This window comes from Pleuronectes platessa, chromosome 23 (genome assembly GCF_947347685.1).
Source record: "Pleuronectes platessa chromosome 23, fPlePla1.1, whole genome shotgun sequence".
NCBI classification, from domain to species: Eukaryota; Metazoa; Chordata; class Actinopteri; order Pleuronectiformes; family Pleuronectidae; genus Pleuronectes; species Pleuronectes platessa.
In genome coordinates this window covers 3,224,333-3,248,030 of record NC_070648.1, presented here as the reverse complement: position 1 = coordinate 3,248,030, position 23,698 = coordinate 3,224,333, and the positions used below count along the sequence as shown (strand labels likewise).

The 23,698-nt window shown below is 42.6% G+C and overlaps 2 protein-coding genes across 3 annotated transcripts; both read left to right on the top strand.

Moving 5' to 3' along the window:
- Positions 1–748: 748 nt before the first annotated feature.
- LOC128429928 (trichohyalin) lies at positions 749–10,058 on the top strand. Of its 2 annotated transcripts, XM_053415822.1 has the most exons (14): positions 749–888; positions 1,350–1,498; positions 1,644–1,708; positions 1,797–1,932; positions 2,089–2,454; positions 2,617–2,787; positions 3,020–3,077; positions 3,208–4,896; positions 4,987–6,899; positions 6,997–7,106; positions 7,186–8,395; positions 8,508–8,609; positions 8,834–9,095; positions 9,315–10,058. In XM_053415822.1, exons 2-14 carry the CDS (start codon positions 1,415–1,417, stop codon positions 9,332–9,334), a joined length of 6,186 nt encoding a protein of 2,061 aa, XP_053271797.1. In that variant the 5' UTR covers positions 749–888; positions 1,350–1,414; the 3' UTR covers positions 9,335–10,058. The 2 variants fall into 2 exon arrangements, with proteins under 2 accessions (XP_053271797.1, XP_053271796.1); XM_053415821.1 differs by having other exon boundaries at positions 3,208–6,899.
- Positions 9,761–22,139, top strand: LOC128429947 (tetratricopeptide repeat protein 39B). The gene is made up of 20 exons (XM_053415845.1): positions 9,761–9,887; positions 10,641–10,914; positions 14,878–14,912; positions 15,063–15,167; positions 15,374–15,505; positions 15,618–15,688; positions 15,787–15,854; positions 16,008–16,072; positions 16,213–16,318; positions 16,493–16,558; positions 16,753–16,861; positions 17,095–17,162; positions 17,342–17,401; positions 17,579–17,740; positions 17,857–17,948; positions 18,106–18,226; positions 18,379–18,490; positions 18,635–18,752; positions 18,866–18,982; positions 19,106–22,139. The coding sequence occupies exons 2-20, from the start codon at positions 10,876–10,878 to the stop codon at positions 19,200–19,202; spliced, it is 1,743 nt and encodes a 580-aa protein (XP_053271820.1). The 5' UTR covers positions 9,761–9,887; positions 10,641–10,875; the 3' UTR covers positions 19,203–22,139.
- The last annotated feature ends 1,559 nt before the right edge of the window (positions 22,140–23,698 follow it).

The window sequence follows — 23,698 nt, the reverse complement described above, 5'->3', positions numbered from 1 at the left end:
TTGAAGAGACATCATAATCCTTCACTAATCCCACAACGAGGAAAGTTGCATCGTTACAGCAGCAAGGGAAATAAAGTAACAAGTATAAGGAGTATAAAAAAATAATGGAATACAAACTCATATACACAGAGTAAACATATGTACAGTGATATGGATTGCATTGCACATAAACCATTGAATTGCACTGACAGAATATTGCAGAGTTCAGAGAGTTTGATCTGAGTTTAAGCGGTAAGGTTACTGATAGCATTTAAATCTCAAAAGCTTAGTGTTTTATTGTTCCTTTATTGTGTTTTTTATTGATGAAACAAATATTTGACATGTTGTATTGGGTAACTTGGGTTTATGGGAATAATGAAGCATTTTTGGACATTTTCTGATATGTTATATTTGAGTAATTAAAGAATAATCAGATTTACCGATAATGAAATAATTGTCGATCGCACCATGTTTAAAATGTTCTTAATTAAAAGATGGTGAAAAAAATAAGGTATTTGATTAAACAAAACTTTACGTCAAAACAAATTAATATGAAGATCAACTATTAATCGACTTATATTGGACTGTTCCTCTGACTTTTCACAGATTTAATGCGTTTGTTAACCGCCTTGAAATGTTCATTTTAAGTTGGTTGAACAATAAATAAGTTGTTATTCTGAGGTTCCTCCCTCCCTCCGAATTTCCTCAACATGGTACAGTCCAGCCACCCCATCTCTCCTCTCTGATTGGTCCGCTGCAGCCCCATGCGGTAACACAGTGCAGATCACGTGACACGAGCATTTCCTCCAACATGGCGGCCGATCGTGGGTCGTAGCTAAGTAGCAAGAAGCTGAATGTTGTAGCCAGGAGACACTTCTCTGATCTCACGCGACCGTCGCTCAGTTTCCGGTGAGTTTGCGTGTTTATTTCCTGTTCAACGAACAACATGACGCGACTGACGCGGCGCTGAGATTCGAAGCCTCCTGGTTGGAGCTAACTGCGGCTAGCCGAGTTAGCCTCTGTGCTAACGTGCCTGTATTTGTAAACAGTGGGGGAGCGTGCTGCTAAAACCGAAAGTGCGGTATTAACGAACTGTGACGTCACAGCAGAGCAAACAACCGGAACAATAAGATAAACAACTTTTATTCTGACAGAAGAATAACGATCCAACTTTAATCTATTGTGTATTAAACTATGTTACAGCTAAGGGAAATAATTTGCACCAAGTTAACTCAGTGCAAAACATTTTATTACAGAGCCATTATGTAAGAAAGTTTTTAACCTTCAGTTGTGTTGAGAAGAAAAAACGAGAAAAAGACTTTGAGATTAATCAGGTGAGTTAAACCTCTTAATGTCTCCTTTGTTTGCAGCTGAGCGTCAGACACACACCAAGTCGTCCACAGGTTGCTGGTTCGATTCCCACTGAGACAGCAAGATGCCAGGGAAACTCAACGACAGCGTCAAACCAGGAGACCTGGTGTTTGCCAAGATGAAGGGCTTCCCTCATTGGCCAGCCAGGGTAAGGACGAATCCCAACGCAAAGACAGAGATCATGAGAGAGAATTTGTTGTTTATATATTTAATGTGTGTGTGTGTGTGTGTGTGTGTGTGTGTGTGTGTGTGTGTGTGTGTGTGTGTGTTGTGTTGTGTGTGTGTGTGTTCAGGTCCGCAAGGATGACAAGGGAAACAAGAAGCGAGTCTCAGTCTTCTTCTTCGGGACTCATCAGATGTATGTACACACAGTTTCATAATTTACACATAAGAACAAATCGACAGCACCGACTGAATGTTTCTTCCCCCCCCCCCCCTCCCTTCAGAGGAAGTCTCCCAGTGGAGAATGTCGTTCCTTACGTCGGGAACAAGATAAAGTACGGCAGCGGCGTTCGCATCAAAGGCTTCACTGAAGGAATGTGGGAAATCCAGAACACACCCAAAATCGGGAGTAGAGGCAAAGTGAGTGTCTCTCACCGTCTGATGTTAATGTGTCTAAGTTCATGTCTTATTTTATCTTATCATATTTATATATATATGCACTGATCCTCTTTATATTCAGTTGTTGTCATTGATTCCTGGTTTAATATTGTTTCATATGTTCTGTTGATTTTACAGATCCCAGTAAAAACCTACACACAGACGACACCTGCTAAACCGACGTCTGTAGTGAAAGCCACACAGGACAAAGTCAAAAGTTCGTCCATCAGATCATCTCAGAGTAAACCCGTCGCTGTGAAGGTCGACCGGAAAGTTAGAGCTTCTCCGATCAAAGCTTCAAGTCAAACAGAAACGGTTCCTACACGAGCCTCATCAAGATCCGCTCCAGAGCAAACGGTCGAGTCCACACAGACTCCTGAGAAGACGTCCACAGATTCCTCAGTGAGGACGAGAAGAAGGAAGGTCGAGTCAGAGGTGACCACAAGCAGCGATCCGCCAGCAGGGGGCAGCAGAAGCAAAAATACTGCAAGGGATGAAAAGGAGGCGAGTGTTCAACAGGAACCGGAATTAACACTGTTAAAAAAGCCATTCGTGTATAATCATGTAATTATTTGAGGATTTAACTACAACTAAACCTTTAATCAGACTTTACCTTTTGAGAGTAAATAATTACATGTTGCGTATCTTTTTTGTTTGTTTCCTCAGACGACAGCAAACGCGTTGAAAACTAAAATCTCTACAACAACCCCGAGCAAAGTTAAAGCCGAGAAAAAAACTCAGAGCGTCGTCAAAGCTCTGACCACAGTGACAGACGACAAAGATAAAACAGAGGCGACAAGTTCCACTATGACCAGGAGCAGAAAAGCTGAGCCCAAGGTACAAACACCGAACAATAGATAAACAAGAGCGAGAGGTTTGTAAAGGATCAGGAAGAGGACGTCTCAGCATTTATATAAGTTTTCTGTTAGTCCAGACTCAAACACAACCCTAGAGTCTTCAAACTAAAACTAGAGCAGCGACGTTTACACAAGTCATAGAAACAGTGATGAGTTTTAACCAAAGTGTTGGTGTGGGCGGAGCCTGATTTTTGGTGTGTTTGGTTTTTCAGGTCGTTGCACAGCAGCTCAGAAAGAGAACAGCTGACAGTCCTGCAGCGACCCCTGCAGGTAACAAACACAACTTTGCTTATATATATATCTATGATTGTATATAAAGAATCTATCCATAGACCCAGACGCCAATTCCCTCATGCTAATAATCAATAATTATCTGATATTCTCTGTTTTTTTTCTGCAGCTGGTAAGAAAGTGAAAAACTCTGCGTCAGTGTCCAGAGAACAGAGAGAACAGGAGGAGGAGAAGAGTGCAGCAGAGAGTCGAGGAGTTAAGAGGAGGAGAGAAGAAGAGGAGGAGATAAGAAAAGAGAAGACGACGGACGAGAAAACAGCTGAGGTGAAGTCCTCTGAGAGACAAGGAGTGGAAAGAAAGGAAGAGGAGAAAGTAAAACAAGATGAAGGTGTAGAAGGAAAGAAAGACATGATGACGACAGAAACTCAAGCAATGACGACGAAGCCGGCCGAGAAAGAAAAGGAGGATAAAATAAACGAAGGAAAGAAAGAGGAGAGGACGATCAGAGAAACAAGCCCAGAGATCGAAGGAACAAGAAGCACGAGAGATACGGAGGCAACAAAGAAGGAAGATGAGGAAAGAAAGAAAGAGGAGATGAGAAGAATGGAGGAGGAACAAGTGAGGAAGAGGATAGAGAAAGAGCAGGAGGTGATGAAGAAAGTAAAGGTGATGGTGAGGATTGAAAGTCTGGAAGAAATGAAGAGAAAGACGGAGGTGAAGAAAATTGGACCAATGTCAGAGAGGGAAGGGAGGACGATAGCGGAGAGGAAGAAAGGAGAGGAGATCAAGAAGCAGATGGAGGAGAGGAAAACAAGAGAAACAACAGAGCGAGAAGGGAGTATGATGAGAACAGAGAGAGATATAGGAGAGGGGGGAAAGAAAGAAGAGATGAAGAAGAAGACGGAGGAGAAGAAAACTGGAAAAATGTTGGAGAGAGAAGGGCGGATGACGACGAGGAGAACACAGGAGGGAAAAGAAGAGGTGAAGAAAGCTGGAGAAGCTTCGGAGAGAGAAGGGAAGATGACCAGGAGAACCGAGAGAGAGAAAGGAGAGGAGGGACAAAAAGAAGAGATGAAGAAGGTGAAGGAAACTGGAGAAACGTCGGAGAGAAAAGGGAAGATGACAAGGAGAACCGTGAAAGAGAAAGGAGGGGAAGCAAAGAAAGAAGAAATGAAGAAGATGGAGATAAAGAAAACTGGAGAAGGGAGGATGACAAGAAGAACAGAGAGAGAGGAGGGAAAGAAAGAAGAGATGAAGAAGAAGGAGGTTAAGAAAACTGGAGAAACGTCTGAGAGAGAAGGGAGGATGAGCAGGAGAATGGAGAAAGAGAAAACAAAGGATGAAGAAGAGGAGGAAAAGAAAGAAAAGAGGACAAACATAAAGGAGGCGGAGAAGAAAACACAGGATGGATGTGAAAAAGGAAAGAAAGAGGAGATGATAAAGAATGTGGAGGAGGAGACAACTGGAGAAACATCAGAGAGAGAAGAGAGGATGAAAAGGAGAACAGAAGGAGAGGAGGGAAAGAAAGGAGACATGAAGAAGAAGAAGGAGGTGAAGGATACTGGAGAATCATCAGAGAGCGAAGGGAGGCTGACAAAGAGAACAGAAGAAGAGGAGGGAAAGAAAGAAGAGATGAAGAAGATGGAGGTGAAGGATACTGGAGAAACGTTCGGGAAAGAACAGAGGATGACAAGGAGAACAGAAAGAGAGGAGGAAAAGAAAGAAGAGATGAAGAAAATTGAAGTGAATAAAACTGGAGAAGCTTCGGAGAGAGCAGGGAGGATGACAAGGAGAACAGACAGAGAGAAAGGAGAGGAGGGAAATGAAGAAGAGATGAAGAAGAAGGAGCTGAAGGAGCCTGGAGAAGGGAGGCTCACAAGGAGAACAGAGAGAGGGAAAGGAGAGGAGGGAAAGAAAGAAAAGATGAAGAAGATGGATCTGAAGGAGCCTGGAGAAGCATCAGAGAGAGAAGGGAGGATCACAAGGAGAACAGAGAGAGGGAAAGGAGAGGAGGGAAAGAAAGAAAAGATGAAGAAGATGGATCTGAAGGAGCCTGGAGAAGCATCAGAGAGAGAAGGGAGGATCACAAGGAGAACAGAAGGAGAGGAGGGAAAGAAAGAAAAGATGAAGAAGATGGAGCTGAAGGAGCCTGGAGAAACGTCACAGAGAGAAGGGAGGATGACAAAGAGAACAGAGAGAGAGAAAACAAAGGATATAGAAGAAGAGGAGGAAAAGAAAGAAGAGGAGACAAGGAGAAAGGAGGTGGAGAAGAAGAAACAGGATGGAAGTATAGAAGGAACGAAAGAAGAGAAAACAGAAGACACTTCAGACAAAGGAAGGAGGACGACAGGGAGCACAGAGAGGGAAAAAACAAAGCATAAGGGAGAAGAGGAGAGGAAAAATACGGAGGAGGAGAAAACTGGAGAAACTCTGGAGAGAGAAGTGAGGATGATGAGGAGAACCGAGAGGGATACAACTAATGATGAAGGAGAGGAAAAGGATATGGAGAAGATAAAACAGGATGGTGGTGTCGCGGGGAAGAAAGAAGAGCTGAAAAAGACGGAGGAGGAGAAAACTGGAGAAACTTCGGAGAGAGAAGTGAGGATGATGAGGAGAACCGAGAGGGATACAACTAATGATGAAGGAGAGGAGAAGGATGTCGAGAAGAAAAAACAGGATGGGGGTGTCGAGGGGAAGAAAGAGGAGCTGAAAAAGACGGAGGAGGAGAAAACTGGAGAAACATCCGACAAAGGAAGGAGGACAACAAGGAGCACAGAGAGGGAAACATCAAAGCATGAGGGAGAAGAGAAGGAGGAGAAAACTGGAGAAACTTCGGAGACAGAAGTGAGGATGATGAGGAGAACCGAGAGGGATACAACTAATGATGAAGGAGAGGAGAAGGATGTCGAGAAGAAAAAACAGGATGGGGGTGTCGAGGGGAAGAAAGAGGAGCTGAAAAAGGCGGAGGAGGAGAAAACTGGAGAAACATCCGACAAAGGAAGGAGGACGACAAGGAGCACAGAGAGGGAAACATCAAAGCATGAGGGAGAAGAGGAGGAGGAGAAAACTGGAGAAACTTCGGAGACAGAAGTGAGGATGATGAGGAGAACCGAGAGGGATGCAACTAATGATGAAGAAACAATGACAACTAGAGAGAAGGAGGAGGTGCAGAAAAGAAAACAGGAGGGAGGTTTAGAAGGAAAGAAAGAAGAGATGAAGAAGACAGAGGAGGATAAAACTGGAGAAACATCAGAGAGAGAAGTGAGGATGACAAGGAGAACAGAGAAGGAACAAACAAAGGATGAAGGCGAGAAGAAGGAGTTGGAGAAGAAAAAAGTGACTGGAGGTGTAGAGAGGGAAAAAGATGAGATGACGAAGAAGATAGAAGAGGAGAAAACGGGAGAAAAGCTGGAGAGAGGAGGGAGGACAATGAGGAGCACAGAAAAGGAGATGGAAAAAAGAAAGGATGAAGGCAAGGAGGGAAAAGAAGAGGCAACAACGAAAAAGAACGAGTTAAAGAAAAAACAGGATGTAGGTGTAAAAGGAAAGAAAGAAGAAACGATAAAGAAGACCGAAGAGAAACCTGGAGAACTGTCTGTGAGAGAAGTGAGGATGACGAGGAGAACCGAGAGAGAGAATAAGAAGGATGAAGGAGAGGAGGTGACAATGACAGAGGTGGAGAAAAAGAAACTGGATGGAGGTGTAAAGAAGAAGAAAGAAGGGATGAAGAAGCAGACAGAAGAGGAGAGAACTGGAGATAGCTCAGAGAGAGGAGGGAGAACAACTAGGAGCAGAGAAAAAGAGAAAACAAAGGATGGAGAAGAAGAAAAGGAGAAGGGCGGATCTCCTGTGGAGGAAGAGGTAAAACTAAAATATATTTAAAAAAAACACGTATATGAAGACGTATTATAACATTTCTGTGAATTTCAAGAGATATCTTTTTTCTTTTTATGTTCAGCGACAGCGCCACCTGGCGGCCAAGAGGGAGAAATTGTTAAAATCTCTGCGAGGTCTGATGCAGGAGGGAAGAGGAGTGACGAGGAGGAGGGAGAAGACGAAGAACACGCAGTAAGAAAAACTCACACGCATCAGTTAAAGAGAGTTTGTTAGATACAAGTGTTTAAGTTTTATTTTCTGTTCTTATCAGGAGAGTCGGGGACGTAGCAAAGAAGATCGAGATCAAAAAGAGAGTAAGTCAGAGGAGCGTGAAAAACGTTGGAAAGGAGGAGGAGAGGAAAATGGAAAAAACGACAGACGTTAACAAGAAAGACGAGAAGAACGAGATGAAGACGTCCGACCTCAAGACAACAGCGGAGAAGGCAAAGAGTAAAACAACAGGAGAACTGACGACGAAAGAAAAGCAAAGTGGACAGAAGAACGAAGACAAAAAGAACGTGGAGGGAAAGAAAAACGAGGGAGTGATCGAGAAAACAGGGGAGGAAAAGAAGAACGAGGAAACGCAGCAGCAGAAAAATGAAGAAAAGACGGGGGAGAGAAAAATAATCGGAAAGATCGTGAAGGCGACGCCTGGAAAGGGAACAAAGTTTCAGGTGAAGACGATGATGGGAGGAACACTGGCGGTGGCGTTGGAGGATGACAAGAAGAAGAAAGAAGAGAGGACAGACAAAAAAATGATAGAGGAGAAGGAAAAGAGCTCAGGAAAGGTGAAGGAGACGGAGAAAGAGAAGAAATCGGAAGACAAAAAGATGGAACTGGGCTCAGATGTTGAGAGTGTATCTGAAAGAACAAGAGCAACGATGGATGACAAAAAAGACAAGAACACAACAGAAGAAGAGAAGAAGAAGGGCAGTGATGAGGAGGAGAAACAGAAGAAGAGCAGTGATGAGGAGGAGAAACAGAAGAAGAGTAGAGATGAAAAGGAGAAACTAAAGAAGAGCAGTGATGAAGAGGAGAAACAGAAGAAGAGCAGTGATGAAGAGGTGAAACAAAAGAAGAGCAGTGAAGATGAGGCAGCACTGAAAAAGAGCGAAGAAGATCCAAAATCACAGAGAGCGACTCTGAAATCTCAGGAGGAGGAGAAGAAGGAAAAGGAGGTGGAAAAAACAAAAGTACAGAAAAAGAAAGAGGAGAAGGAGCCGGAGCAGAAGGACGAGGAAACCACGGAGGAGACAGAGGAGGGGGAAACTCAGCAGGAGGAGCAGACGCCACAAGCAGAGGCAGAAACCAGCAAAGAAGCAGAACCAGAGAAGAAGAGCGCAGATGAAAAGGGTGACTCAGCGAGAGGGAAGGTGGAGGTGAAGCAGCAGAAGAAGAAGAGTTCGACCATGACGCTGACGGACTCGACTCTGCACAGAATCCACGGGGACATCAGGATTTCTCTGAAGACCGACAAGCCGGTAACACAAACACACAATTCTACAGATGTTCTACTCATATTCAGGTTGATCTCTTTAACGGTTGTTAGTGTAAACATTTTAAATGAATAATGCAAATCTTTCTTCCTTCCAGGACCTCAGGAAGTGCCTGACGGCGTTGGATCAGCTCAGCATGGTTTACGTGACGTCTCAACACGTCCAGAGACACAGCGAGCTCATCGCCACGCTGAGAAAGGTACAAACACACAATCTACTTCTTCTACTAACCTGAACTAATATTTAATAATTCAAGGTGATTCAAATGGAGAATTAGCTGCTTTTTCTCTCCCATCAGATGAAATTGTAGTTTGTGGATTTAGAACAAAACAAGTCATTCAATGACGTCTCCTTTCGGTTAGATCTGTGAAATAAGTTATGATGAAGTATTCTAATGTGTTTTTGTGTGTTTTTTGTGTGTAGATGCGTTCCTACAAAGCCAGCCAGGCCGTCATGGACAAGTCCTCAATGCTCTACAACCGCTTCAAAAACACCTTCCTGGTCGGGGAGGGCGAGGAGGTGGTGAGTGCCGCCTTCCTGCGCTCGCTGCTGGAGGAGAAGGAGCGGGAGGAGGCTGAGAGGGTGGAGCTCTGCAGGAGGGAGGGAGTGAAGGAGGTGAAGGAGGAGAAGGAGAGGTTGAGGAACGACGGAGGAGGGGAGGAAGAAGAGGTGCAGATAGAAAATGGTAAAAACTTGTTTGATTTGTTTTTATTCCTTGATGATAAATAATATACTTTCTCACACAGTAATAATGACAATTGAAAATTATCAAATATTATTTGTAAAGCAAATGAATGAATTAGTAGTTCTTAAATAAGATGTTTTACTTTGTTTTATTTTATCATTAATATCTAATATCTAGCCAACAATATATTAACGCTTATTGTCCTCTTGTCCCCTCCAGCTCCAGTGGGCTTGTCCTGATTGGTCAATGCTCCAGAAGTCGCCTGGACTGAACCATTTCCCTGCTGAGGGGTGTTGATGTGAATCCGTTTCCCTGACAATGAGAATGTGCACAACCGTTTACCTCATCACACAAACACACAACAGTTTATCACCTGCTCAACTACTGGTGCTTATGTCCTGTACAGTTTGTGTTCATCTTTAGGTGTCGTTCATGTTTACGTGTAAACTCTCGTTAACGTTCAATACGCTTGTTCCACCTGTTTGTGTTGTAGTTGTGTTGTAGACTGACTCACACTCACCAGGACAGTGTTTGTTCTTCTTCCACTAAAACACTCGTTTTTAAGTTGTATTTTAATCCTGTTTTCCTCAGAATGTTAGATCAGAACAGATGGCTGATGGGAAAGTCTGGTTTTATTTATCACGTGCATTTTTTTTATTCATCAGGTCGAACGTCACAAGAGCAGATTTGAACCTGACGTTAAAGCATTAAATGGCCTCATTAAAACCTGAACGTTCGTACTCACACTGCTGCGGTGGATGTAGTGCCTTGCTCATAGGCACTCCACAGCAGGTGACAAAGGGTTGTAGCTGTTAAATTGAAACACTTTGTACAAGTCAAATGTTTTATTGTGTATTTTCTTGTGACCCAGTGAGATGTTCCTGTTCTTTGTTTTCTTTAAATGTCTGTTTTGTATATTTGTAATTTTTACCACAAGTTTTTTAAATAAAAGTGTCGCACAAACTCGACGTAGCAGAAAAAGAAAAACCCACACAGACGTGACAGCATCATATGACATCATGAGGACAGTGCTTACCAGCTTGGGGAGGGGGAATTGAAAGGGGAAGGAATATTCATCATATTATGGAAATTCATGTGGCAGGAAATGGTTCTTTTCAAGTTGTCAGTGTAATTAACTAAAGTGTTAGAGTGCAATAGAAAGAGGCTTGATACACAACTCGGTATGTACGAACAAAGAATAGAGCGTTACATGCGTTTTGTGCACCCAGGAAACTATAAACAGTATTTCTAGTAATGGCGAATCCTCAAACTTTGTCTCCACACCACGGTCACACAGGTAGTGTTAATCTCCATGTTGTTAAAACGACACTCACTGATTTTGTAGTTGATCTGATAAAAACTCAGGAGATGTTCTTTAAAATATACCAGGTGTAAAATGGGCAAAATGGCCATTAAGTCCAAAATGAAAACCAATGTGGTCATAGTCTCTATCTGAGTCTCTCTCTCTCACTTCCTCCATCCCTCTCTCTCCCTCCCTCTTTCTCTCTCTCCCTCCCTCCCCCTTTCTCTTTCTATATCTGTCAGTATGGGGGCGGAGCTACGGGAACCTGGAGGTGTGTGTTTTCGTTGAGTGTTTCCGCGGAAAAAAGCTCATTCGGCGGAGAATCGAACCCACGGACTGTCACCGACACACGGAGCCGAACCGGAGCCGCGGTACGAGCGATAGAATCCCGCGTTTGGGGTCGAACAGCTGGAAAACATCTGGAGGCGCTGGGACATGAGGAGCCAGCTGCGGACCTGAGGGAGGACAGCCACTGACATGGCCCACGTAGGCAACGGAGCGAGCGGAGAGGAGGAGGTGGGACCCCCCCATTTATACATTATATACTGTTTTCATTTATAGATATTATTCATTCATCATCATTGTGTTCCTATATATCCCTGAAACAATTTGACTCGAACGACCTTATGATAGTAAATTAATAATAACTCTGTAATGTCAGTGTAGTTGTAGTGTTTCTATAATACTCGATTGTTTTGTGTTTGTGGTTTTATGTCATTTATATCAATTAGATTTATATGTTATATGATATCATCCTCTGATATCCCACCTTCATTGTGTGTTCAGTTTATTAGGAACACCAGTCTGGTCCAGTCAGCTGTTTTCCACTTTAACCTTCATGGTTAATGAAATGTGATGGATCTTCTGGAGGCCACAGTTAGTTTAACTGTAACTCTGGATCCAAACAGATCTATTGATGTGTTTGGATCGATGGATCTGTATTGATCTGTTGACCTCGGACTTGACTGCATTTCACAGTTTCCCTCGCAGCTCATTCTCCTCATCACATGATGCTTTGACAGGGACAGACCATAATGTTCCTGCTGTCTTCAGTTCACTGTCACTCTGCTGCAGATTCAAGCCTCATTTTCCCACGAGTGTGTATTTACATCTTCATAAGCAGCCTGCTGACCATTGTATTTAAATACCTGCAGTGTATAATCAGATTTAAGTGAGGCGACACCATCCGTCGTGTGTGTGTGTGTGTGTATGTGTGTGTGTGTGTGTGTGTGTGTGTTTGTGTGGGCGGGCTTATGTAAATGAGAGATCTGATTTCAACCACAGACTTTTTCTACACAACAAACACAGGAAGCTGAGTGAGAAGACGAGGGTTGTTTTCTGGGGCTTGAACCTACAATCAGGTTTATTCTGAGGCAGAATGACTGAACGATATGAATAACATCTTCCGGTTACACTGTGCTAAGTGATGTCCGAGGCTTTTCAGGATCGTTGAAATGATGCAAGAGGTTTTCCAGGTTGTCCGATCAATCCTGGCAGAAGTGACCATGGCTTTTAAAAAGGTCTGGAGGACCTTGAGAAGCCGTCATGTCATTTAGTTTTTCATCAGGGTCCAGAAACATGTCCTAGATGTTTTATGAGGGAATTTAATGAGGTTTGAGCTTTGACATGGGACCTGATGAGAAGACAAGAGTCATCAAGGGTTTTTATTACTTTACAGGAAACGTGTTGTGTTTGCAGAAGCTCCACAGACCTTTGACTCTTCATGTGGACGATGTGGAGTCTGAGTGTTTGGGCTTTTCTGCCTCATGTCAGCTCATCTCCTCATCTGAGCTCACAGACCTTCCTCTGTCAGCCTCCATGCGTCCGACTCATCTTATTAAACAGGAATTCAGCTGACTCGGGTTGAGCTGTGAGGGATGTGGGACAAGCTGTGTTTAAATAAAACACTGTGGAATGTTTTTGTCCAAACTCACTTCTCGGCAACGCAACAATAAGTAACACAAGCACAGACCGGGGCTGTGTCTCGTCCGTTCTGCTGAGACCGATGAGGATTCATTTGCTCCGACCTTTGACCTTTTGTTGTGACGTCACTCTCTGACTATTACAGTTCCTTCTGTTCAAACACCACAGGTGTAAATGGAATGTAAAAAACACCCCAAGGGTAAACACAGCACTGCTTCATACAGTTTCCATTGTTGACCAAGGAGCAGCTCTACTCAAAGGAATAAAAGCTGCACCTTGCTTATCAGCACTTCAGTATAAGAGTCATCCAGTCACGTTGGTACAGATTTAACAAAGAACTCCTGAAGTGGTTTCAGGCTCATTTGGTTCCCTGAGAAGAATCCAGACGTTTGGGGGAAATGTTAAAGCTCCCAAAGGCTTGAGGCGCTTGAAGATGCTTTGGATTCCTTAGTGAAATTACACTATAATCCCTGAAGGAATTAGTAAGAGCTTAATTTTGTGGCTCAGAAAGCTTAAGATTTTTAGGTTTTAGCATTTTATTTCTTATATATTGAGAGGATGTGTTGTAGGGAAGGTTTTGTGCATTTAAGGATGATCTATCAGTCAGTGAGGGATTCCTAAGTGGGTTTTAAGGCTCTTCAATGTCTTCAAAAGGTCACAGGAAGAGTTTAAGTTTGTTTTTTGATAGTATTTTGAGGTATTTGTATCATTTGACAGGTTTTAAAGGTCGACGAGGGAAGTCAAGTCATTCGTTTGGGAGTTTCCAACCCTCCCTCCGTTGTTAACGTGTCTCTTTGGTAATTGGACACAGTGTGTTGGTTCTTCTGACTAATTGATAAGAAGCTGCTGCTGTCACAAGAGAAGCTCCTCTGACCTTGACCTCTCCGTGTGTGTGTGTGTGTGTGTGTAATAACACACACTGGCTGCTTTTTCCTCAACTCTTGTTTTCATCCTGGAACCAGGTTACGCTTTTCATTAAGTCACTGGAATATATCACAAAACTTTAAAGTCACAGCGGCCTCAGATAAACCATCAATAAATTAGCTGACACCACTCGTCCCTGAGGTGAATGTTTTAAAACCAAAACAACGTTGTTTTGGCTCTGTCTCAGAAATCGTCCACATTAAAACACCTGAAAACACGTCACATGACCATTCAGGTAAGAACAGGAAGTAGATTGTCTCCTCTGCAGTCGGTCTGAACGAGGAAGGAGCAGCGAGGATGGAAAAGTGAGAGCAGGGATTTATCTTTTCTTGGAGGGACGACGAGGCGGATTATTTACTGACAGGAAGTGTTAGCAACGCTTTGTATTCAACACAGGCAGTGGAGTCATGTGACGGATAAGAACCAATTAGGAATAAGCATAACCATAGCAACAGGGATGAGAGAGCCATCAGGAATGATTGATTGATTAATTAATTAGACGACTTGAGATTCTCTTCCTGTTTGATATGATGTAAAGACTATTTGATTGTTTTTAACTGTTTATCAAACAACACTAAACAACTCATGAATTGATCAATGGAATAAAAAACAAGATCAATTCATTAATTCATTAATATCTCGAGCATCTTGTTAAGGTCTTCACCTCCTCGACTGCACAGGCTGCAAATCTCCGTTTTCAGTCCATTGTGTTAATGTGCTTGACCGTCTGGTTAAACAACATTCTGGTGTCATAACACGCAGAGAGCATCTGTTTCTATGGAAGAGAGAGAGAGAGAGAGGTGTGAAGAAGGAGGACGAGTGTTTGTTTGGATTCACACTGATTTATTAAACAATGTTTGTGAGAATCTTCCTCCATCTCTCCTTCCATTCTTCCCACTCCCCTTTTTATTTGTATATGTAAATGAATCAGTCCTCCTATCTTTCATACATCAAATGTGTTTATTTTGTAAAGCAGATTGTTGTGTGGACACTCAGCAGCAGTGTGTCTGTCTGGGTCACAGGGTTGTCGTGTGGTTGTCTGTGTGTTACTACAGTGGGTCGATGGCTGCAGCCTGCAGGACGAGTGTGTGCGGCTGCAGCTGTTTGCCATTATGTAAAGAGTCGCTGCTATTATTAGCCTGGCTCCAGAGGCCGTGTGTGTGTGTGTGTGTGTGTGTGTGTGTTTATGTGTGTGTGTGTGTGTGTGTGTGTGTGTGTGTGTGTGTTTGTGTGTGTGTGTGTGTGTGTGTGTGTGTGAGAGAAATCAGTCCTGTTGCCTTCAAGCTCACCTGCTCATGCAAAAATAGAGCACATGTTGGTTTGTTCATGTCTTTCCATTGTTATGAGGACTTCCTGGCCTGTTTACAATCATTTAGTTGTGGTGCTTCAGGTTGAGGTGAGGAGCGAGTGAATGTGTGTGATCCTCCACCCCCACTCATGACCTCTCCAGCCTCCTGGAGTGTCGAGTAACGTGACATCACGATCACCTAAATTTGCATAACCCACACCTAGCAGCTTGTCTGACACGCCCCCACAACAGATTGGTCCAGCTGACCAATCAGAGGCTCATTGTGTTGATTATATTGTTTTCATCTGCAGGTTGAATCTAATCAGGGCTTGTGTGTTTTCTAGGATTGTTTTGAAGATGCCTACGACCGGATACCTGCGTGAGTACAACTCAGATGCATGCTCAGTGTGTGTGTGTGTCTGTCAGCTGCACATCACTTCCTCTCTGCCTCCCGTCTCTTTCACTTTAAGTCACTTCCTCATTTGATAAATGATTTATATTAACAACCCGTGTGTGTGTGCGTGTGCAGGGCGGGTCACATGGACCTGCAGACAGCCATCCAGGAGACTCAGTGTGCTCTCAACCTGGTGCTCAACGACAAGTTCTCTGAGGCCTTGGACCTCCTCAGACCATGGTAACCAGTGCAACATATCAGTGTGTGTCAGTGTGTGCATTTGTGTTTGTGTACTTTTGCCAAACCAAACAGCTACAGACATATTTTTCAGTTCGCCAATAAAAATTATCCAATCTTAGTCTATTAGAGAAATATCAGACTAGATTAATGATAACAAGGTATAATTGTGTGTCTGTGTGTGTCTGTTTGTGTGTGTGGGCCTGCAGGTGGAAGAACAGTATGTACCATGCGTTGGGATACAGCAGCATCCTGGTGATGCAGGCGACCATGACGTTTGAGCACAGTGACATCCAGACCGCCATGGGAACCATCAAGGAGGCGTTACAGACCTGTCAGAGGTGAGACACTTCCTACTGGTTTATTCAACAGAGTTTATACTGGTACTGTAAAAGAGTTTAAAGCTTAATTTTTTTAAATAACAAATAATAAACGTTACTTTTGTGGCTCCAGGTTCAGGAAGAAGAACTCAGTGGTTGGATCTCTGTCCAGTCTGATCAGCAAACAGTCCAACCTGCAGGAAGGTCAGCTGGCACATGTCCCGCCCACATGGTTTGATTGACAGCTGTGGTCTGCAGGAAGAGCGTCATGTAGTGATTGTGTTGTGTTTGTGTGTTTGCAGAGGAGATGCACGCGGAGATCTGCTACGCCGAGTGTCTCCTGCAGAAAGCCACGCTGACGTTTGTCCAGGTAACAAGTCACACCAAATTACACACAGAACTTTGGTGCTGTTCCTCAAATGGCCACTAGATGGCAGACTGATGTGATGATTTTACTGAATATGCTGTGGATAAGATTTTAAGATAATTGATCATTTTTTAATTATTCTTCTCTTTTTTCCAGGATGAAAACATGATCAGTTTTATCAAAGGAGGAATCAAGATCCGAACCAGCTACCAAATCTACAAGTGAGCGATTGATTCCAAACATTAAATATATATTATAATAAAGCCTTGTTCTAAGTTCAGCTCACTAACTGTCACTGTTTAAAATACAGCTGTTACCAGATGTTCTTGTCTAATTGTGTATGTTCCATGTCGTCCAATAGAGAATGTCAGAACATGCTGAATGCCAATCAGGGCCTGGCCGCCCAGTCTGATTCGTTCAGACAGTTTGAGGGCGGAGTCAAGCTCGGCATCGGGTCCTTCAACCTGGTGAGTTGTTTTAAAGCGACTGCTGTGATTCGTTCACCTCCACGTCCCACACAGGAGGAGTTTAAGTCGAACGTTAACTGTTTGTTCTTAATAATTTAGTCTGTTAATTTAGTTTGGGTTGACACAGTAACAGTTTCTTTATAATGTGTTAATCTTCTCTGTCTGTCTCTTTAGATGTTGTCCCTCCTTCCTCAGAGGATTTTGAGGTTGCTGGAGTTTATCGGATTCTCAGGAAACAGGGTCAGTTCATCTTCACACTTATTTTCCTCTGGACTTTTAATAAATGATAATGTGTGTGTGGTAATATTTTCTTGATAAGTCTTCCAGTGAAACGGTGATAATGCCCATAAACCACAGAAAAGCTCTTATTGTGAAACTCCTGAACGAAGACTTTGGTTTTTGTTAACGAGAGATTTGTTTGTGTTTCCGTGCAGGGCTTTGGTTTGTCTCAGCTGAGAGAGGGAGCCTCGGGTCACAGCTTGCGGGCGATCCTCTCCGCTCTGACTCTGCTGTTCTACCACACATACGTCTCACTGATACTTGGTAAGAGAACACACACACTCGACCTTTACTCACACATTTAACCTGCACCAGAATCAACCGACTCCAGAGCTGTAACTTGATTTGTGTTGATAAACTCAGAAGTTGTGCATTGTTCCAATCAGAGCCTGTTTGGTACATGTACTGAGAACTCGGTGTGAAATTCTGGTCCTCAGATGGTTTTTGTGGATGTGATTATGTCTGAAGGTAACATTGTTCATGTTGTGTTTGATAAGGAACTGGGGAGGGGAACCTGGTGGAGGCTGAAGCTCTGCTGGAGCCGTACAAACACAAATACCCCAAAGTAAGTCCACAAAGTCCTCGACTACACAAATGTGTAATTTAGCCCAAATTTAGTCTCATGTGCTTGAAACAGAAAAAAGGATAAACATCAATTTTAGTGTTAATCTCTGGATTTTAATTGTAGAACCACTGAAAGTGAAACATTAGAGAAGTTGTACAATGATCGTCTCCGTCCTTCAGGGATCCATTATCCTCTTCTACACTGCGCGCATCTGCACACTGCGAGGAAACTTCGAGAAGGTCTGTAAAACAAATACACACCTTTCTGTTTCTATACTCTGTTTCTATTCCACACTGACATTTCACACTCCCAAACACTTCAACATCAGTCTGAAACTCTCCTTCCTATATTTCCGTCCACACAGAAGCAGCCTCAACGTATTTGTTCTGACTTTTAACCCGAGTTGTGTGTTTCAGGCCCGGGCCAGATACGAGGAGTGCATCAGCAGCCAGCAGGAGTGGAAGCAGATCCACCATCTTTGTTACTGGGAGCTGATGTGGACCCACTCCTACCAGCAGGAGTGGCAGCAGGCGTACCACTACGCTGACCTGCTGTGCAAAGAGAGCCGCTGGTCAAAGGTACCTTCACAAACTCAGGACATCGAGAGCCTGGGTTTATATTTATGATAGAATTCAAACGTTTTTAGATCATTTAGATGAAGGACGATCCCAGTTTTCTCTTTATTCCTCTCCAGGCCATCTATATGTACCAGAAGGCCGCCATCCTCAGTATGATGTCAGAGGAGGAAGTGAAGAAGACGGGGGAGGACGTGGTGGAGCTCTTCAGGTCAGTCGGCCGACATTGTTTAACTTGAAAACACTAAAGATTTCACTTTATCTGTGGAGAATTTCACATTTACAATAATCAATATTGAGATGATTACACAGACGATCAGCGACTGTATATAAAGTGTGTGTGTGTGTGTTGGTGTGTGTGTGTGCAGTCAGGTAGAGGGGCTGAAACAGCGCCTGGCAGGGAAATCGATCCCAACTGAGAAATTTGCCGTGAGGAAGTCCAGACGCTACAAAGTGGCTCAACCCGTGCCTCTGGTCATCCCGGCTCTGGTATAAACACACACACACACACACACACATCTGTTGAATCAAATAAACACACATCTGATGAATCAATTAAAGATTCTGTCATCTGGTGGACAGCTCTAATTGGCCGATCATCAACATGTTCATATATTCTGAAGTAACAGTTTTCTCTGTAGGAGATGATGTACGTCTGGAACGGTTTCACCATCGTGGGAAAAAGACCCGACAGCACCGAGGCTCTGCTGGTGACCATCGAGGCGGCGGAGGAGCAGCTGCTCAACAACCCCAGTACGTTCGAAAACAACCAGTGCTACTAATACTGTGCTTAGACTGTAGATCAGGGGTCCCACTGGGTTGTTACTATCCTCTTATCGTAAATCTATGGCCTTGTTTGCTGAGACACAACATGACGTGTGTGTCTCTTTGATTCAGACCCATCAGAGTTTCATCCAGACGACAGCTGCCTGGTCCAGATGTTGAAGGGTCTCTGTCTGAAACATCTGGGCAGGTTGCTGCAGGCGGAGCTCTGCTTCACACAGGTCCTGTCCAGGTAACACACACACACACACACACACACACACACACACACACACACACACACACACACACACATTGTTAATCTTGTGAAGGTGTGAGATGAACTCTGTGTGTGTGTGTTTTCAGTGAGAGTCGCATCAGATATGACCACTACCTGGTTCCCTTCACTCTCTATGAGTTGGGTCTGTTGTATAAACAACAAGGAGATTTCACCAAGGCTACGTCGTACATTGAAAATGCCAAGTAAGTAAAAAACTTTCCTATAAACTATATTATTAAAATATACGAACATACAGGTATTTTCCTGAAGTGTGCAGATGCTGTCATGGGGACAAGAAGATAGATATTTGTGTCTCTCTTCCTCAGGACGAACTACAAGGACTACTCCATGGAGTCCAGACTGCACTTCAGGATCCACGCGGCCCTCAGCAGCCTCAGAGGATCCCCAGTCGGCACCCCATAATACTCCTGACCGCTGGGTCCTGCAGCCACAGACATGAATCCAGGGATTCTCACTCCGCTGTGGCCGCGTCTTAACGAAGCAGCGACGTGTGTCGAGGTTTTCACATGACCACAGGTTTTTTATTTTACTGCTTATGAAATGTTATATGTTAACTTATTTATTTTTTGGAAGAATGAGGTTATTTAAGTTTGTGCCTCCGACGTCCCTTTAGTTTCCCACAGAGGTTTTTATCAGTGGAGCAGATTCATGGTTCTGTTGCTAGTAAACAAATCATGGCCTTAAACTGAAGGTTCAACTCACCTGAAGACCTTTCAGTGTTTTTACGTTAAATCAACACGATGTAACTTTTTCTACCTTAAACCAGCAGCTTGATTAAAGTGAGTTTGATGGTTGAGTGAACAAGGTGAGGTTTCCCCACAGGGGGCGCTGTTGATCTACACAAGTTACATGGTGTTGATTTAATAGAAGGGGGCAGGAACACAAAATCTTCATTGTTTTTTTTTTTACTTTGCCTTTTTAAAATCTCAAATGATGCCACATCTGCACATGATACACAAATGAGGGTGTTTGTGGACACGTCATCACAGCCTTCTCACCAACCGTGGCTTATATACACACACACACACACACACGCAAATGGCTGAAAACGCACACATTTAGCAGCAGTATAAAATAATCTGTGCTGTCAAATAACTTCTCGCTGATTTTGTGTCCAGGTGTAGTGTCAGTTTCGTCTCTCAGAGGCAGAGCAGCTTATGAGAAAGTTTATTTTTATTTATTTTACACTCCAGGAGAAATGAAACGTGTCCGTGTGGCTCTTTGTTGACTGAAAGAAAATATTTTATTCACATGACTCAGTTCTGCCTTTGACAAATGTTTGCTTCACTATAACTACACTCGATCCACATTCACTCAACCTTCTGTCGACCGAGCTCATGAAACACAGAAGATTCTTCGAGCTGTGAACGTTCTCACTGCTGTGGACGTACGGCGTCTGATTATAAACCGACTAGCCACGGAAGACAAGGCCTATTTCTATCAAATAATATATATATATATGTTAAACAACGTCAGTTTATATATGTACTGATGAATAAAAGAAGCACAATCTATGATATCAATCCCCATCCCCCTGCAAATGTATGCTGGCTTCTTGTAGTTTGATACTATTCACCATGCTGTACATGTGATATAATAATATGTTACACTAACACAATGATGTTGAAGAGACACAGTGGTTTTGTGTTAAGTCTGTTTGGAGGATGAACAGATTTTCAACTCACTGCTGGAAATCTGCTGTTTGAACCACAAGGACGTTCAGTTAGTGCATTTGAACCAGTGTGGAGTACTGTGGTACTGTGGAGTACTGTGGTACTGTGGAGTACTGCGTCTGAAGGTGCTGATGCTTGTAGGAATACCATAATGATGTTAAAGTGGCGACCAAATGAAGCGCTTCATTCATTTTTCAATCAGAGTCGAGTACAGGTAGACGATGACAACAGTTAGTTAGTCAGACTAAATTCCTCAGTGCGCTAAAGTCCAACGTGAAACCAAAACCAACCCGATCAAATGAAACGATGGAACAAACACATGAAGCTTGGTTCAGACTCTCAGGTTAGAAAAAACTTCCTTATTTGTATATTAGCTTCCATTTTAAAGACTGGAACGAACGTGGGTTTGTTTCAACCTGGAGTTGAATTCAACAGCGGCAACAATTGGCCTTCTCCCTATAACGAATGTATCAACCTAAAGACCAAATTATATGTGTGTCTTGTTGTCTTTTGTTTGTATTTTCTGCCTTTTTTTTGTGTTTTTGAGTGTAATTTTCTTCATGTGCTCTGAAACTTTACTTCCAAAGCAGTAAAATTCACCAAATGCAGTAAATATTCTGGAGTTTGTTTCCGATAAAGTCACAAAAAGTTCTTAAAGAAGTTTTGGCAATAATTCCTATGATGTTCCATCAACTCCTAATGCTAGGAAACTGCCAGCAGAGTTTTTCCATAACGTTGTGTAAAAAATGTAAGCAGTAAAACTACAATCGTAAAAATGTTTGTTGGATCAGTAGCTATTAAACGATGAGAGCAGACTCCAGAATCCTCCACAGTGCAATAACACGTGGATTTAGTCGTGTGCAGTGTTAGCTAAGGGTTACGACTTGTGCCTAAGATTACGAGGATTATATACTAATAACCCAGAGGCTGCGCAGTCTGAACCAAGATGGCAAAACTTACTTATTCTCACATTCACCCAAAACAGAACCAAGTCACAAATACTCTCCTTCAATTCTTACCGGCTCTCACGATAAAGTAGTAAAGTAACTTGTAACATTAGCATGGAACACAGTGTGCTAACGTCAAAATGTTAGCATGTGACTCGCCCAAGTTCATCGCTCGTGCATTAACGCCTTCGGGTCACAAAACTGATTTTCAGTCGATCTTTTGAAAAACCAAAAGAATCTTTTAGTAACACCTCTTATGTTTCTCTGCAAACAATTTCAATGTGTTTAAAATTCAGCGGTTTTGGTTTATGCTAATATTTTAGCGTGTAATATTTCAGGGACGACGCACTGCTGACGTATGTTTTTCAAACACATCAGCTTTACGTAAACTGAACATCCATAACCAAAATCTTGGCGTCGTCTTAGTACAAAAATATTCACTTTTCCTTGTTGCAACTTTCTTTTCACAGAAGCTCGTGTGTCATTTGTGCTCATGTCAGTGCCTCTGTGTATCTGTATCGAAACTGTTGTTCTCAAATGTCTTTTCTATAATCTCTCTGCATGTTACTCTTGAAAATATATTTAAGTTTTTTTTTCTAAGTTGAGAATTTACTGTATATTGTGTGTTTCACGAAAGAAAATGATATTACAGGCTTTACGGTAACAGAGGATGATCCACAAGGTGCAATAAAATGAAAACAGTTTTTGTCCATCGCTGATCACGGTGTTTTGTCACATGTTTGTGAGTTGGAGCCTTTATTTCTTCATTCTTCAGTTAATTTATCGATTTCCAATGACCACAGAAGATATTCCAAACGAAAAAGATATATATTTGAGATATTTATGTTTATTATAACTCATATAATGAACGTCATATTCATAGATATGGATTATTCTGTGGCCTGATTATCAATATACATTTTACTGGTCAAACATCAACAATAAAAGGTGTTTTTTCTAAAACAGACAGATCACATTCATATCACGTTACTGGACATTTAGATTAAATAAAAACCTTTGTGTCCTTTATCATCTTTAGTTTGAGAAATTCATTTCGTTGTCGTTTTGTGTTGTTGTAGTTTTTCTTGTGGATTAATGTGCAATGTGCTCGTTCCCTTATCTCACCACCGTGGACACACAAACACACATTGATTCATCTTGTTGATCTTGTGTGTTCTCCAGTAACCTGAGCCAACAACAACACAGAACTTCACAGAATAAATGTTTATATTATATAAGTTTTTAATTATGTCAAATGTTTTATTTTTTATTTCTTAATTTGTTTGATGTGACAAGTGCATGTAAAATAAAATGGAACTTGTGCATAAATATTAACTTCTTGTTTGCCTCTGAGGAGAAGTCAAGGTTGTGGTTAGAGTCACAACCTTGGTGGGGCCCCTGTGGGGGGTCACTAGATATGCTATACTATATATGTGTGTTGTAGCCATAATCGTTAAAGACAGAAAATGGTTGTTAGATTTCAAATTAATACATGTTGCTAAAGTGAGAGATTAGCAGCATCACGCCGGGTTCACACCGGACGCGGAAGCGACGCCGAAGCGAGGCGTAAGCGCAGCGCCAATCCTCTGGCTCCCATCCACTCCCATGTTAAACCGCAGCGCTGAACACACCGGAGGCTGAAGCGCTGCGCCACGCCGCGGCTGCCTCGCGCCGTGAAGCGATCGTTTCGGCGTCGAGTCTATTTTTTCCGCTTGACGCGAGCGTATCGCGACAGGAAACACACTGAAAAATGATTTCAAACGATATAGATGACATATTTTATATGATATAAATGATCAAATATGCATCCCATACTTTGTATTCACGTTCTGTTGTCTTGGAGTTTTAATTTTACCACTTTTACCAACCACATTATTTAATGTCCCCCTCTGCCCATCCACTACAGCCACACAAGCAGTCATATAGATAAAAAAGAGAGGAGGGGGGGCTACGTATTCTCCACATAGGCTTGAGTGGAGAATACGTAATTTACCCTCGACACCCGACATTTAACGGAGCTAACAGCGGAGAAGTTCTTCAACATGGATGACATTAAATTTGAAGTGGAGAAGTAACTTGAGTTGTTGATTCTCAGCATATGTTGTATAAAGACAACACCAAAAAAGACACATGTTGGGACGCTGTTGCAGTTAATGTTGGAGCAACAAGTAAGTATATGCTTGAAAAAAATGATTAAATGCCGTTTTTACTGCAGGCTGATAACAGCAGAAGTAAGTGATATTATTAGTAATGCTTGGCGCTTCGGCGTCGCTACCGC